Source organism: Mycteria americana, chromosome 4 (assembly GCF_035582795.1).
Source record: "Mycteria americana isolate JAX WOST 10 ecotype Jacksonville Zoo and Gardens chromosome 4, USCA_MyAme_1.0, whole genome shotgun sequence".
NCBI lineage: Eukaryota > Metazoa > Chordata > Aves > Ciconiiformes > Ciconiidae > Mycteria > Mycteria americana.
Window position 1 is genome coordinate 3,097,515 of NC_134368.1, and position 18,063 is coordinate 3,115,577.

Consider the following 18,063-nt stretch of genomic DNA (forward strand, 5'->3'; position numbering starts at 1 on the left):
ATTAAGATGAAGGTGCCCTGTAGAAGAGCCGGAGCGGGACGATGCTTCATTTCAAATCACTCCTCACCGCAGTGGCAGCCCTGCAGCTTCCCCAAACCCATGGCCCTCTCGCACAGGACTTCTAACTACTCCCTTCTCTGCTCATTACCGACGGTTGCAACTTCACTGCAACGTAAAAGGAATTTAACAAGGGCACCACTCAGATGCGAAATACAAGTAGACTGAAAATATAAATCTGTGGTATCCCTTGCCCACTCCTAAATCAGCCCACCACTTCATCTCTGTACTTCTTGAACAGATGGGACCTTCTGGCAGTCTTTAAACCACTCAACAGCACTTTCTTCCATAACAAAGCAAACTAATTACTAGAGTAAGATGCTATTTTCCGTCAATTTTTCTGCTATTTTTAAGGAATCGGCCAGCTTGGTGAGCTGATGTCTGATTAAGCATTTGCAGTGAAGCTATTTTGCCCTCAGAAGCCTAACACAGAAGAAGTAAATGCACGTCGGCATGAAGGTGCAGAACACGCTAAATGAACTTCACAAGGATTTTGCTCACCAAATAGTATTCTCACTCCATTTAGGCAACTATAGGTGTGGACAGCCTGTCGATCGCAGATGCAAAAATAATCACCTCTTAGCACTGGCTTCGCACGTTGGATCCCTAAACACAGCACAGCGAAGGCTGCTCTGCGGACCAGCTCTACTAGGCAAATGCTGCGTTTTACAAGAGTGTGTTTCAAATCCTCTAAAAGCTTCCAAGACAATTTTTTTCCAACTTAAGGATACATTTTTCTAACGCAACCATTTTCTTGTTGATCCTGTAGGTGTTTTGCTCAAGCTAAGCGTTTCCTTGCTATATTGTGTATGTCTTTTTCCCAAGAATCTATAAGCGTTAACTTCCTGCCTTTACCAGCTTCAAGATACCTGGAAATCAATGTCAAAATTAGAAACTTTCCAAATTCTTTCAGGAAAGCTGCTTCTAAAAATCACTGCAGAGGACTACAAAACTTAGATTAATTAGATAACAAGACCTAAAAAAGCCTGAATTACAGTAATACCAGTTCAGACACTTGGATGAGTCCCAGATACCAGGGACGTTAAATACTCTTAGAAGAGAAATTGCAATAGGCAGCACCTCAGAACGCACAAAAAGCTGCAGAGAAGAGCCAACGGATTTTGTAATAACTAAGCAAATTTACTGGTAGATTTGTGATCCACTGGGTATTTGTTGAGTGGGAAATAAACTAAAGCAGCTAGTTACGTGTTGCCTAGCTGCAGACTGTAATATGAATAGTTTCCCTGCAGGTAAAGCACTTTCTATTACTTCTAAGTACCCCAGGAAAAATACTAAATGAAAACACGGTTCTAATACTGTCCAGCTGGAAAACATTAGCTTAGGATGGAACTAGCTTGACACTGGCTGCCAACTGGCTATGCACAATGGAAAAGGAAATTAATCTCTTGCAGACAAGACGTCCCATTTTCCACTTCTCCTTTGTAACCCTCAAATAACTCGTTATTAACCAAAGGCTTTGATTCACATGGGGAAAGAAAAACACCAATGCATTTATGATAGCGCAAGTCTGGATTTCTTGCATTAAAATGAAGGCTCTCAAATTTTGATGCAGCGAATGGCAGAGTAACTGGAGAATGGCTTACAGTCCAACAACGTAGCAACATTCCTCTTCACTCTTTTCTTGGCTAATAATTAAAGAAGAGACAAAACACAAAGAAAAATGCAGTTCCACATTTCTGTATCATCCCATCCCATCTTCCTGCAGCTCCCTCCTGCTAAGAGCTTTTTTCCCATGCAGGTGCAAAAGGGCTGAGGAGAAAAACCGAAGCTGACCCCATAGATCTTGACACTGCTTTTTCACTCCTATTTAAATTCATTTATATGCAGCATCCAACAGGCCAGGCTATCTCAGAAGCATCATTCCCCATTCCACAATCTTCCTCAGCCTCCTCTCCTCTCCATCTGATTTCAACTTCGCCGAAACACTCCAGGCTTCTAGACATACTTTTATCCCCTACCCAAATTCTCCAAGACGATAAAAAATTATATAACCCCCCCCCAAAGTTTAGCGACTCTCCTTGTCACGGAAAAGCATCCTCGTTCTGCACCCAGATCTTCCAGCAGATGAAGTTACCTGCTGGCACAACCATCCATGTCCACGTTCCCTACTTGGCCCCAGGTTACTGTACAAGGTTTGTGCTATTTGCCTGAATCAGACCGTCTCATTTATGCTTGAAGTGGATTAAGAAACATTTGCAGGAGTTATCAGCGCTGAGGGCAATTAGCAGTTTTCTGAGTTTGAAAAAGGACATCTGTCCACAGTCTTACTTATTATGCGTAAGACCGGCTTCTCCATCCATTCCCGAGTAAGCCAAGGAGGTCAGACAAGCGGGATATGGAAGAAGACGGCAGACATGGGAAAGCAAGGAAGCTTAGCTGCAAGTGAGAGAAAGATGAAATCCTGCCTGCGGTGCTGTCTACGGAAGCACTTCAAAAGAGAAGAGTTCAACATTCCTAGAATCAAAGAAGAAACTGAGAAGAAAACAAACAGCAGAGAGGTATGGAGGAGAAAGCAAACAACAAAGCCCAAATGAAAAAGGTAAAAGCACTGGCAGCTGAACAAGAGGAGAAATAACACACTAATCAGAACATGAGAGATCCAAATTTTTCTGTTTTCTCCGTAGTTTGTAAGTGTAGACGAACTTGTCAGGCAGATTAAAAAGTTTGGGACAGCTTTGTTCTGGCCTGGTCCTACAGGAGAGGTGCTTTCAGTTAGCTTATTTCCACAAAATGGAAAGAGGAGAAGGGAACTGCCCCCAGACAGACAGACTGCAACCCAAAAACATCAGCAGCCAGGCTACAGCCTCACAAATCCGCCTCCAGCCCGATGGGAACATCCATACACATCCCATGGCTTCTTCGATGAAGCAATGAAAAAAAGGCTCATTCCAATTTGTTGAGTGACAATCCAATTTTACAAGCATGTATTTTGAAGTCTTGGTGAGCTATGAGCGGTTAACGACTTCCAGTGCCTACCATCCTTATAACAGAAGTAGAGTAATTATAAAAACTCAGAAAAACTGAATGATCTGGAGTCAAATGAAAGTCAGTGGGGAGAAGAACCACTCAGAGCCTCCAAGGAGAGGTCCCAGAGACAGGCCAGCTTAGCTGCCCTGTCACTCATTACCCCAAATTACTGAGTACCTTTGAAAATTTTCCTTTCTTTTCACTATGCTTCAAGGTTCATCTCTGCAAAACAGGGACAATAATCCCTGACTTCAGCGAAAAGCAACGATTAATTCCTGAAGCACTCAAATGTGGAGCAATCACAGGAATCATTCAAGCTTGGGACTAAAGGTTTGGATGGAACACAGTAAATAACCAGAACAAATAACGAAGCTAAGACAATATATTGAAAAGCTTCTTCCTCGCAGCGTCCACCCAGAAGATGCTGCAGGACACCAATCAGGTGAAAAAAGTGTTACAACCTGCCGTGAAAGACTATATTCGCAGATAAATAAGGAAGAGCTAAGGCTACGCAGACAACCTTAATTGTGGCGTTTCCTGATACTAAGGCCAAGACTTAAATATTATTACTCACCAAACAGAAGTTCTTGGGTCAGATTGTTTTCATGTGCTTTACAACAATTAAAATGCACATTTTTTTTAATAGAAAAGCAGAACGTGCTCTCTTGTCACAGTAACAGAAGGTGAGAAACTTTGTGCCTGGACTAATGAGGAAGAGTTCCAAAAAACTGAAGTCTAAATAAAACAAAACAGCTACCTTAGACAGGAAACAAAAATAATCAGTGTTCTCAGGTTCTTAATTTTTTCTTTCTGTATACAAGTCTGCTAGTCAAAGCGTCACATGAAAAAGATCTTTTAATTCATTAGTGTCCTTTTAAATATGCTTTTCCTAAAAATACAGCATGTTGTGTCTAAGAACATGCCAGCCTGGTATAAGACAATGGTTTCTCCGCACTCCTATTTGCATACCACAAGATGTATTTGAGCATATATTTATAATCAGAAATATGTTAACACTATTACAGTACATACACACGATTATATTCCTGTTTGCTTTGAGATACCGCAGAAGAATGGTTTCTATTTGCAGCACCTATAGCTATTTCTAGCCCAATGTTCTACTGCGTAAAGCTGCATTCTTCTCTAGTTCAAGGCATCAAAACTAACAAGGCAAACACAAAATCTCATACCCTACAAACTGTAACTTTTATCTAAACCAGCCCAAAAGTTGTAAATGCATACCCGAAGGGATAAAAGCAAATAAAACCAGTATCTCTCGGCCCTCCCGGACTTACGGTTTCTTGCAGGTACATAACAAATAGAGGATTTGGGATGACTGCGTTAACCACAGTTTAAACCAAGCATCCATGATGAATCGTGGTAAGGACCATCCTAAAGCACCAGCTCTCACCTTTATGCTTCCCCCGATGAGATCTGGCGGCTCTTCATCTGTTTCTAAGGCAACGTTGATGGAGGCGAAGGGGCGACTTGCCATCTGTTGCATCTCACGGAGTAGTTGCTAATTTAATAAACAGAAAAATATTATTATCATATTGTTCCAACACAAAGATGAAAAAAACATCTATCTGAGAGGTTTTACCCAATGCGAAGGGATATCAATGAACATGGAAAAATAATCTCCTGGTGTTTTAACAGGCTTAAGGGTACAGGCAGATAATGGTAAATATTCACATTACTACAACTTAGCAGGTTATTGCAAATAAACCGACACGCACAGCCTTAGCCCGACTTGTTTGTGAGGGAAAACGCATCTGCTTCAGTCTCCATAAAGCAGGTATTTATTTTTTAAGCTGTGATACCCTAGTTGTTTGTCATCACCTGTCTGGGGCATGACAGGACTCCACAGGATTTGTGGGAACCATTTTAAAATTAAACTAGCAGCCGTACGTAACTACTGTAAGAAAGAATTTGATATTTTTTATAACAGCACTAGCAAAATGCTGTCAGGCATCTATTGAATAATCATCTTTTTTTATTGTTTGTTTCCTTCCTGAACGCCGCGAATGTATCAAACGGCAAGCATGTCCTTGTTGCAATATATTTTATTAAAATAGAAAACCTTTTCCCGGGTAAATCTCTGCAAGCCTTCATGACACAAGACATCTTTTTATTGTACTCTTAAGCACTTTTAAGCATTACGATGCAGCTCCCTTTTTTTTAAGGCAAAAAAAGCCACTTCCTGTATGGCTGGGCTGGAAACAGCATTTCCATTTTAGCCGAGCTGTGGACACGCTTCTTTTTGGCTTCGGCGGCTAATCTCTAATACTAACAGCAAGCTACACAACCCGTGAATGGACGCAGAAGCCATAACCCTAATTCCCAGAAGCAACGGGTCTGATGTGACTCGGTGCCCCTATTTAATAGGGGAAGAGGCATAGACTTTGTAGAGCACATAAAAACCCAGCAGTCTTACCCTTAAGTGCAGCAACTACTTAAAACCACTTGTTGTCCGCAGCTTTACGCATTTAGCACTGCTACTCAGCTGCAGCAATACCAGTCATACTCTATTTTTAAGCAAGATTGAGCCACTACCAAATGCCCTCTGTATTTCCCACCATCACCACCCGCATTTCCCTATTAATTCCGGGCAATTCGACACTCCAAACCCTAACTCATCATTTACAGCGCTCAAAAAGCGCTGAAGAAAACACTACAAAACGCATCGTGCCCCAAATAACCCGGGCAGATAGATCGCCCGCATCCAGCACAGCAGAAGAGGACACAGCACACAGGCGAAAGGAAGATGCTGCTATCCAGCGTGCAACTCGTTTGGATACCACTAATTACATCACCGTTTTCTTGAACTCATAAACTTTCTATGGTCTTTTCTTTGCCAAGCCATCTTTTAGTTGTGGGGTATTTTTTGTGTAGAAAACTGGACGGCTGGCTCTGTAAGCTTGGGGTCCGGGTAAGGCGGCAGGAAGGCATGATGAGATCGATGCAAGTAAGCCTGGGGGGGTATATAAGCCCCTATGGTTCTCAGCCTAATAAAAAAAAAATATAAAATTTCACTGCCCTAAAAGGCAAGTGGCAAGATTTTGCTTACTTTCTGAAGGGAAAAAAAGAAAAAAAAAAAAAGGCAAAGAAAAAACACCCCTGGCATTTCGGAGCAGATTGTAGATACTGTCACAAAGCAAAAAACCCCAACGAATTCACACAAACGGAGCTGTACTAAGCATTTGCAAGCAAACTCGTGTGTAACTCACACTTGGGTAAAAGAACGCGAGGAGTTTTCGAATATTTAAAGCACACCAGCAGATTGCAGACTAAAGCAAGTGTGAAACAGATTGCTGGGTTGTTGTTCCTGCAATTGTCCCCTTCAGCTATCATAAAGCGCTTTGTTTAATGGCTATAAAATCAAAGAACAAGCTGTCCTGATGAAGATGTCCAAGGGACTTATGAACTAAAAGCTATTAGCTCTTTGAAGGAAGTTTAGTTTACGAAAGAAAATGTGCCATTTGGCAACATGACTCCTATTGAAGTCAATAGTAGCTTCAAGAAATAAAACCCTGAGCGGTGCTGTGAAGGCAGAGATACCTCCGAGTGCGACAACACGAGCAGTGGGAAAAGCAATGCCGACAGCTACGTTATTGTCTTCGTTTTCTGAACTGGCCAAGGAAAGCCATCGCTTTCCGGGTTGTCCCAAAGCCAACTGACTCTCGGCGTAACAGTGGCCAAACCAGGTAAAACCAAAGGTCCAAGATGCAACCAAAGCAGCAAATGCCTAAAGGAGAACATCCTTCTCCTAACACCGGTTTGTGGCGTAGCATAAGTCATGTTACAAAACCAATTCCCCCCCCAAATTAAGAATAAATTTGAGAAATAATTGCTCTGTAACCAGAATGTCATTCTTTCCCCCAAGGCATGCACTGCGCATGTTTAACCTGTGCACGTATATATCCTTCGATATTTGTTTGGTGTGTCAAAATTTTAATTAAAAGATTTTATTATGTTGTAAGGGACAAATTGTGGCATTTCCTCAGCCAAGACGTTGAGCATGTCATCAGAAATCAGCAGCAGTTAACATCAAGATACCCCAGAACCTGGCTTACCCTCATTCCTAATGATTGGCTTTCCGAGATTTAAAATAACGAACCTCAATACCCTTTCAAGCAAACCTTTCGTTTCTAGATCACACAATTAATAGGACAACCTGGGAATATTTTAAAGCACTTAGGTCTGAAGAGGATCTTAAAGGCAAAACGTTTGACAGGGTTGCAATAAAAACACATCAGAAAGCGTGTATTGGAACACACCACTGGCCTTTAAGTAACAGCAAACTGTGAGAACCTGCACAACTTTCATTTGCATTGATTCCCCCCCCCCCATCAGTAGAAAAACTCCTTCCAAAAAAAATCACAAGTTGAAGCAATGGGAGAATGGGAAGTGGTGAAACAACGCCTGAAGGTTCTGGTGCAACCAGACGCTAAGAGAACCTGGCAATAAACTCAACGACGGTCTATGGTGGAGGAGAAAAACAGTAGGGAGGACAGGAGACCACCGAGGTTGCTCATCTCATAGCACCCAGGACTAGAGGTACAGATCCAGGAGCAAACGGTGCAGAAATGCAGGGTTTCGTACCAGGGATTCTTTAAATTCATACATGTTGAGTAATGGATAATCCAAAATGAATAGTGTGTTACTGATGGGAGAAAAACGGCCAGAGGAATTCAGGAAAACCTTTACATGCAGTAGCACAGGCAAAAGAAAAACAGCTATTCAGGTTACCAGGTTAATTGACTAATATAACCTATGCTGTGTTTTCTGACAAGAAAAGCCCAAACATTTTATTCACGGTAATAAAGCAGTCACCGGTCTCCGTATAACCATCCTGCTACCATCCATCTCAGCAATTGCCCCCTGCAGAGTCTCTTTTATGAGCACAGGGCCACGGTAGCTTTCGGGATGGGGCTCTGATATTTTCAGCCATGAAAGGATGTCAATTTTTCCAGAAGAAAGCCACACGTTTGGGATTTTATTTGCTCCTTATAAAGAATGGCTTATATAAAAAAAATCTAACCAAACCAGCTATCTAGAACTTGTAATGAGCTCAAGTTTTTACACGAGTATTTCATCTCAATTTTCAACAGAGACGAGAAGGAAAAAAGTAGAAACTCAAGGAGGAAAAAACCACGGGTGTGCTAAGTGAACAACAGGCATGGATGAGCTTTCATTTTAAGGCAGAGTAAAAGAGAAGCAAGCAAGACCCCCAGGAAAGGGAGCAAAGTTATTTCCAGCGGACAGGACATATTCAGGCAGGGTACCCGCAGGAATGTCTGGTACCATCACACCAGTCTACGGTCGAAGGAGGTGAACTTTAGGAAGGAGAGCCAGAAAAGAGCAGTAGTCTTATCAACAGGTTTTTTCCCCAGGAAATTTGTAGATCTAATCCTTCAAGGTATTTCTGAAATTCAGATCTTTCTGGACCCATAGCTTGTTGTTTTTCGAAGCATAACTACTCTGGGCATCCTCAGGAGATAACATCTGGGTTTTAGAGGAACTTTTGCTGAAGATATTTCAACAGAGCAAGCTACCTGTTCCTTTACTTTGATGAAACAAGTACGATTAAAGGCCATCCTTTGAGGATTCATATGACAACCTTCGAGGCTGCAATGAATTTGGGATGGTGCTGCAAAGCTAAGGCTATGATCAGCCTCCCGCTGAACTGGGTTTCTACTGCCGTATTTCTGTACCACCATGGAAAAATCAAGCTGCGCTCTCTTATGAACAAGCAAAATCACCAGCTGTGTTGTCCACGCTGTCCACAGCCAACTTGAAAAACCAGGACACTGTGAAATCAGCTGTGTGTTTTGAACCGCTACCCTGTCTGTATCGCAAAAATAAACTGCTGCAATGGGCCAAATCCCAAAGACCTCACAAACAGCAGCGAGTCTAAAGAAAGTAATAGCTCCAGTGTCATGGTAAGAAAGATAAAGAAGATAAGGAAACAAACCGATTTTTACTCTTGTTGTTTAAGACATTTAGGGGGAAAAAAAAAAGATTTGGGGGCAGAACAGAATATTTGGGATTTCCCTGTATTAAGCTGAAGCATGGAGCTCTACCACGCAGAGTGTAAAGATGCTGTTCTCCAACACGGATCCAGCAACTCCAGTTGCTGTTCATTCCCGTCAACCGAAGCTAAACAGAGGGTGATAAGGAAACAGAACAAAGTTGTCTCCTTCTTCCTGACCAGTCTTTTAAACAGCATCAATTCTGCAAAGTTTTTCAAGCGTGTCAGTCCTCTTACACGTTCCCTCCAAGGCTCTGCACAACCTACGGAACACACAGTCCAATCAAATATGTAAAGGTCTCAGTGCATACACTGAGCAAAGGGTAACAAAAATCTCCCGGCAAGGCTTATTAGCTCTGGCTTGGCCACTTACTAACCGAAGTCCCAGCGATTTTGTTGAGGTCAGAGGACAGAGAGCACTCCTGTCCTTCCAAAACATACTGGGTAGAGTGGTTGCGCTGGCAGACAGGCATTTTGAGCTTATTCCTGCACATCCTGAATTGCTGTAAGAGCTTCATTTGAATCCCGAAGGTGGCTCGTCCCATTTGTGCACAAATACATTATTTGCGTATGCACGTGAACTATCAACTACCTATTTCCAGGCACCGCTGCACGATTAACTTAGAAAACCTTGTTTTGAGAACTTATTACGGGAGAGCTCTGGGACATCTGCCAAAAGCGCAGGTCGCAGGCTGCTGACAGCCAGCGTGGGAAGGGGACACCACCCTCCTGGGCTTCCCAAGGGCCTTTGGAGAAGGTGTCCTTCCCGGTGGCGGTGGCAACAGCAGCTAGATGGAGCTGCACGCCTACGTGGCCAGCAACGATGGGTGCTCAGGCATCACTGTGCATTACTTTGAAGTAACGTATATATCCTGGTGTGGGAACCTTCTCTTTACGGTGTAGTTACTTGGTGACCTTGGGGGAAAGGGGAGAAGTCAATGGAATTACCTACTCCAAAATAAAAAGGGGCATCAACAAAGAAACAAACATAGAAGATATAAATATTCCACGAAGATGAGCCATATTGTCTCAGAAATAAGTGATTTAAAGCATTTAGCTACAATTACATTAACTACCATGTAAGTCAACAAACAAACAATTTTCTCTGACACTTCCATCATCACTGAAAATTAAGTTTTTAAGCCCCTAGAGCAGTGCACATATTAATGTTAGCTAATTAGTTTTGTAACTGACTTTGCAGGCTATGTTGAAAGAGAGAGGAGGAGAGAATTAATGTTCAAATGCTTCTCAACAGGCATTTCCACACTTCAAAACTATAACAAACCAGAAAGCAAAGCTGCTGGGAAGTTGCCTCATGCTGAAATGACAGAAGATATTTAATTCAGGGCTGATTAAGATAAGTTATTCATCATAATCATGCCCAGTAGGAGGGCACAGAAAACCTGACCTTTAATAAGCAGAATAAGATATCATTTCTTTTTAAAAGACCAGAAGTATATAGTCCATGCAGACTAAAATATACACCAATACCAGATAATTACACAATAGCCGAGCGCACCGTTGATTGACTGGAGCTCTTCTAGCATAATTACACAACGCTGCTTCTCTCCCTGATTTTTCCAAATAGCTAAATTAGATACCTGTACCACTGATTCCTATCATCAGAGAGAGACCTTGGAGTCTGAAATGACAAGAGCCTCAATATACATACAGTTGTGGGCTTTTTTAAACGAGGCTGAACTCTCCTAGAGCTAGACTTGATAGTCTAGCTTCATCATCGTAAATACCAGCCAACAGTTCTTTTTTGGGATACACTAAAACCAACTTGATTCTCTAGCGGCAACAGCACTAAAGACTATGCGAGAAAAGCTCAGCTGGATGCCAGCATTGCGTATGGGATTGCCAACGTGATACGATGGTGTCCTACGCAGACGTATTAAAGCTACAAATGGTCAGCTGTAACTGGCCATCTGCAAGTTCCACCAGAGCTGAGCTCAATTAGGCACAGAAGTGACAGTAGCATGTTCAAACGAAAATGGACCATCAACTTTCCCCTGAGCCGGAATCTCTTGTCAACATTAATATTTTGGGATGTTTTTCCTCTTCAGGGTATCTCTTATTTCTGCTATAATTTCCTTCAGTTGGTGACCAAAGCCACATAGATCACTGCAGAGAGCACGCAGCATTTGCATTTTGGAAAAAGCCTACAGGCAGTACGCGTTGGTTCCCATTCATAGATTTTAAATTTAGGCATAGCGGAAAAAGTTATGATTATTTGATCTGACCTCCTGCATAGTACAAGCCACCAAACTGCACCATGTGATTTCCACAAGCATGTGACTTGGATTGACCTAGAAAAGATCCTTCCAGAAGCACTCAAACTCTGATCTGAGAGCCATGCTTGTAAAAAAAAATGTTGGCATTGCTACTCTCGCCGTTAAAAAGAGAAGAAAAACAAAAAAACAAAACAGCTTTTGACTTTTTTACCCCCAGTTGCAGGCACTGGGTGTTATGCCTTTGGGTGATCGTTAAGGAGACCCTCATCCCATCATGAATCTTCTATGATTCCTTTTCACAGACACTGACTCACATCATCAAATCTCAATATGTTCTTCCTTGGATAAAATGAGTAATTTGTGATGCTTTAGTCTCTCGCTTATCTTCCAGATAACAAATTAATCTTGCAGTGTTGTTCTGTACCATCTGCAACACTCGAGACATTGCTGAGACCAGAGTGGACGCAGTACTCCAATAACCGGTTACACACAACGCTAACACTATGCTCTTATTTTATTCCTCTACTTATAAACGCAGGAACTGGGAATTTCCGTACACTTATTAATTCACCACGGCCACCATAATTTCAGTCTATTTTCCAGGGAACAAGTATTCTGGGTAGTAAACCCACTCTAACTGTTTAAAAAAAATACATACAGAGGCTTACGTTTCACCTTGATGAGACAACCGAGTGGGCTGACCATGTAATCTAGGCCTCCGTAGAAGTTATCTGCTTGCCGTGATTTCTCACTCTTCCAATCCATGTTTCCTCTACAAACTACACCAACAAGTTAATATTTTCGTCTCAGCTGACAGACGCTGAATAGCACTGTTGGTGCTATCGAACAAGAAGGTCCCCGTGCCAAACGACTGCTGGGAGCTTGGAGAATACAGCAGCAAAGTTCGGCACCAGCACATCTCGTTTCTTACGAGCCCTCCAAAGCACCTGTGACTGCCCAAATTTAGGGACATTTGTAGCCTGACCTTTTAACGTTCTTGCATAAAGCCAATACCAGATCCTTCCAAGACACCACTGGAGACTCTAGACAGCGATGAAGATCCTGATTTACAATTACAGTTTCAAAATATTCCAATCCTGAATCCTTTTCTTTGACAAAGGATACCCTAAATCACAGTCTAAGAGAGAAGATATTGAGAGATAAATGAAATACTAACAGGTGAGAGCAGGAAGGGGAAGAAAACGAAGGCAGTGCAATAAATAATACACAGCACACATCCCTTGGAAAGTCTTTGCTGTAAAAATGAATGCAGAAACCCGCCTGCCTAAATGGTATTCAGTGTTCACGGGTGTTACAGCAGAGGATGCCAGTGAAAAAAGAAGTGCTGCTACATTTTGAATACACTTGGGAGGGAAAAAGGTTTCAGCAATGAGGTCAGGAAGGAGAAGGATAATCCCTGCAGTAAATCAATACACAAAACCCATCCTGAATAATTTGGGCAGCGCACAGAGTAAAAACGTTCAGTCCTGGATAGCCTTGGCAAGAAAGGAGGTGAAATGTAGACAATTTTATGTATGTTAAGGGTGCAGCTGAGCTCTAGATGCCCAAATGTAGTTATCTCCGTACGTGTTTGGTGCTCGTGCTCCCAGCACATCCCAATGGGGCACGGAGAGCGATCCAGCTGACCCTCACGCAGACAGTTACACTGAGTCGACCAAATGACTATCCACGCTCCATTTGCTGGAAATGTTAAGAGGAGCTATTTCTTGCTCAAAGTGGAGGAGAAGCAGCAGACTGAGGGTGAAGAGAATAGGACGTGGATGCTAAAATAAAACAATAGGACAGAAAATTCACGACAGCAGATGGGCATATTAAATTTCTAATGCCACTCTCGTATTTTGTGCATTACTCTCTATTACCACCTTGATACATTTAACGTGTCATTTTCTAGAGACAAGATAGAAAGGTTTCCTGTCCCTATTTCCTAATGACATTCACCTCACCCTAAGCCTCCTATAAAAGCTGCCTTTTTATTTCCATTTTCCCTCTTTAAGATGTCTGAAGATACTTAAACTCGGTGCTCACTGGAGAGGGAATAAACACACAATTTACAATCCCATCTCCTCTATGCCTGATATGACACAAATCGTTCCCATTTTTACTTCAGGTCAAGTTTTATACTCTGCAAGGCCTGAACTTTTGCTCAGTGCTCCAAACTCATTTTCCGACAACTAGACACTTGATACGCCGTGTTTGCACACCCAAAAGACCTTTTAGCCTTAAGGCTGAGGAACATCAGCACTGGCATGTGCAAGCAGCCGGTCAAAGAGGATTAGCTGCAGAAAGGGGAAAAAAAAAAAGGTCAGGGGAATGTTACATATTTTACAAGATCCTGATGCAGATTCTGGATTTGTAGTACACTGCTTTCTCAGTCAGGAGTAACGCAAATGTGGTTTCACCAAATGATGATGCTCTGTTCCACTAACCTGCTACACCACGCACAGCTGTACAACTTCTCCCAGCACATTTTCCAAGCAACGCTGTCTGAATAATTTCGACTACTACACCTTTCAACGCACTCCCTTTTCTGTCCTGTACATATCTCAGATTAAGCTTCAGCTATCTGCTTTTCACTCTGCACTGCGATAAGAAGTTAGGCACTGGCAGTGCTTATATTGGAAGCAGAAGTGATTGATAGCCGGGAATTACCTGCAGATTGCATTATATCTTTCTTACTTTTGGGTTAAGATTAGAGAACACGTGCAGAATTACTCCAGCACAACGCATGGGAGACAGGCAACTGTAACTTGACGACTTCTAAAAATATAGCTCAAACCAGAGAAATCTCTTCCTGCAGGGCTGCAGCATATATTAACTTGAAGTTTACAATATGCTGTCTGAATCGGGTGCCCTGCCACTGCTGCTTAGGCACCTCTCCTTTCACCCTGCCACTAAATGGTAATATGGTGGGAGGAGGTGGTCTCCATCAGCTGTGTCAGCAGTTTATAGAGGGAAAACAAGTGATAAAACAAAACCTGGTTTTCCCAGTCCAGCCTGCAAACTCTGTAACCCCAAACTCCTGTAAGGGTAATGGAGAAAACCAAAGAGAGCAGCCACCTCCAAAGGAAGGAAGAATGGCAAATCTCAAAATCACACGCTTCGGAAACATCCTCAGAACAGAGGGGTATACTTGTGTATACTTAAAACTTGCAGTGTAGCAAACTGCTATTAATCATTATTTTAACTACTAACATTTAGAGAGAGCCTTGATAGGATTTATCGAGAGTCCATATAAAAAATAACCCTGCAAGCTATAAAATCATCTTAGATAATATCAAAAAGTCAAAGAATTTTTGGGCAGACTTTTGTTTCTGGAGACAGTCTTTATTAAGATATCTAATAATGGCACGGCCAAGATTTAAAAGTTTCCTCAAGTTTTACAAGTATTCTAACAAAAGAGGAATGGAATAGCAGAGGTCTATGAGCTACAAGATAGAGTCACTAGATGTAAAGAAAGAGCAAGACAAATAACAGCAAAAGACAGGAATCTGCCAGGAAAAGAACACACTGATGAACTGCCTGTCAAATAGCCACACACGTAAACTGAATTTAAGACTAAAACATGCCAATATGTTGCTAGGACTCCAGCTTTTTTCCTTAAAACATGCATCAGTCTGAAAGTAACTTAATTTATAGAGACATTTTTCATTTAGGGCACTGCTGAAATATTTTAACTGAGCTCCAAAGCACAGTGTTTACTTCTCAGTCTATATTCCTTATACATTCCTAGATAACTTTTAACCTCAGGAGCCAACAGGGAATGTTATGCTGACTCCAGCTTACTTTCTTGCCAAGAAAGTGAGAAGGAAAAAACCAGTCGCCCTCGTCAAAATTTATCTACCTTCAGAGAATACGGAAAACCTCAAAGACAAATTATTTCAAAGATTAAGGGTTATCTGTTTGAAAACCACTGATTATATTACGCATTTGAGTTCACTAGTAAGAGCAAAAACATCTGAAGCAGAAAGAGGAAGAAGAGGAAAAGAGTTATCAGACATCATCCTGCTTTATTATAAGAAAGGAGATCCTCGGATTGAATAAATTTATACTATTCCCACCACCGCCCTGGAAAGTACAACCAGATACAGATTTTTGAAGCTATGCAAGAAACAGGCACTTGCACAGAATTTCAGCACCGTAAAAATTAATCCCCAGAATACTCTTGATCAACTACTAAGTATGAGTAAAACACTCTTGAACAGAACAGTTAACACGGCTGGGTGCCTGCAGCTGCCAAGAGCTTCATCCCAGCACGAGAGCCAGGAGGAGAATCTATGGGCATGGGTGGATTTCACTCTCAAATCCCAAAGCAGAGGAGAAACACACCACAGTCCTTAGGGAAAGATACCCGCTCTTGGGTGACGACGTATAGACGCTTCCATATAGAAAAAGCACCTGGACTCACTTGAAAAAAAGTCTGGCTTCTCTCATTCGTGCACAACAGACTGCACAAGACAAAGCTCCTAAAAATAATCCCAGGCGCAGCCCAGCCTAACCTCTGCTATATTTGTACATCATACAGGGCTCTGCCTTCCATGCTTTTCGTGCTTACCACAGCAAGAAAACCCCAGGAACGTGTGGTCGTCCGCCTTGCAGCACACAGGATTTGCTTCTCTACACAGCTCTACTATACATTTTACTGCATTTATGCTTAAAAATTAGAAATAAGGACACATTCTTTATGCTACTGAGTGACAGCATATTGGCCATCCTATCTCGGTCACGCTGCGTGCTTAGGGTGTAACATGAAATTAGCTTCCATTGCGAAGCAGGAAAAAAGGGTGGTGAAAAAAAATCAGCAAATGCATCAGGGATAAACAAGGAGGAACCATATTTTAGGGGGTGTAAAGCACATTTTTTTACATCCTGCAAACAAGAAAAAGTTGGGAAACTGGTATGGCCCATGGCTAGGTGAGGAGGAGAAAGCTCTGGCACTAGAAGTTGCCTTTTTAGGTAGTACGCTACAGCTTTCCCAGGCGTGGGTGTCTTCTCCCACCTTTCTCTTACGCTACTATGTGGCAGGGAATAAGAAAACAACCACGCCAAAACATTTAGATAAGCTTTTAATTTGAAAATGGGAATTAGCCTTTTTTTTTAGCAGCTTTTTTTTTTGAAGCAGGAGCTAATGTGGTTCAGAGCTTCAGCGCAGAAACTTCCTCTTTCAAAACAGATGGAAAGAATCTCCTAATTTGCGGTGGTTTTGTATTTATGCTGTCAAGAACCCGAGTTCTAGGAACGTAGGACATTCACCCCTCTTTTTTTTGTGCTTCGCAGAAACTGCAGCATCAGGAGACTAAAATAGCATCATTTGTCACTGAAACTGTAACCAAAAGTACACTATTATAAATCCCCAGACAGAAGCATTTATAGATTAGTGGAGCTTATCCTTAACCGAAGGTTAATGCTGTGCATACGTGAATAAATACAAGAGCGAACTACTATAAAAAAGTCATTTAAGAGATAGCATTCAATTTTGTCATTTCAACCTCTCTTCGTCGTGATGCCCAGCAACTTTGTTTAATCTTCCAAACCACAGCTGCCACCAGGAGCAAAGACAGGAAACAACTGTAAAGGAAAAAAAAAAGAAAAATATCTTATTGTCCTTGTTCGTAACGTAACGGCAGCTGAAAAACTCTAACAAATAAAAAAAACCACCCTAGACTAAAAGTTCATATAATACTTAGAGGTACTTTGATGGAAGATAATACAGCAGTGCAAAATGTTTTGCACAGTTCGGTGCTCATGACACCTGGTGAGGAACGATGTACCTCTATTTTCAGAGAAAACTCTTGTTCCAAAGTTACCTGCGTGACCTCCTTATAGGACATCCACCAATTTTCACCAGGAAATCAGAACAGTAAGGCCAAAAGATTTAATCAAATCGGAAAAGCCTGTATTGACTGTCTTTGGCGATATTTAAAGTGAGAGGATAACCCAAAAAAGAAAAGCCTTGAAAGAAGCAGAGAAAATGGATTATTTTTTCTTTTCCAAATTACAAAAATAAGATAAAGTGTATGGTAGTTGGATTCCTTTAACTGGCTGTTGCAGAACTACAGGCATTTCTTGATTTCCCCAAATCTATATTGCTTTTCTGAAATCTAAAGAGGAGAAAAGGATGAATAGATTTATCAACTGCTAGCGAAAATGCAAAGAAGCAGATTTAACAAAAAGCAGTTATAATAATAATAAGAATAATAAAAGCTGACTATTGACAGTTACGATCTTATCACACTGAATACTTAATGAGCAACTTCAAGGCACACAAGCTTTCTAAGACTAAAATTTTTCTTTTTATATATCTGAACCCCAGTGAACGCTTCTCTTCTCAAGTACCGCACTGACGGGTAAGAGAAAATGTCTCCAAACCTCCTTCCCCACGCTCTAGCGTATATTGAAAGAGAGTGCTTAAAGGAAGATGAACCAGAATAGAAGACTTATTTCCTAAAGCACACTATTTACGCCGACCGCTGTGCTCTGCATGCTCGAACAGGGATTTCTGTTGAAGGGGGAACCAGCGTGCCCATCTCCCTGCCTCTGGGCACGGCTCGGTTCTCGTCATTCTGGGGCTCCCAATGGAGACCTACAGCCATGCGGGAACGACTACGCTGGGAGGAAGACTGCGACCGCTCAATATTCCCTGCCTTCGAAAACAAACTCAGGTCTGCTTCCAAAAATCAATCCTTTTTGCAGATCCCCAAACCTCCCATTTCCAAACAACCCCGTGGTTTC

The 18,063-nt window shown here is 41.8% G+C and overlaps 1 protein-coding gene across 1 annotated transcript in view; it reads right to left on the bottom strand.

The window, feature by feature from the left end:
• ATRN (attractin) overlaps positions 1–18,063 on the bottom strand; it is a 159,740-nt gene that overhangs the window by 12,454 nt on the left and 129,223 nt on the right. The window contains exons 26-27 of the mRNA XM_075499466.1: positions 16,821–16,899; positions 4,457–4,564 (exon numbers count right to left, since the gene is read on the bottom strand). Coding sequence (XP_075355581.1) covers positions 4,457–4,564; positions 16,821–16,899 — 187 coding nt within the window. The remainder of the gene's footprint in view (positions 1–4,456; positions 4,565–16,820; positions 16,900–18,063) is intronic.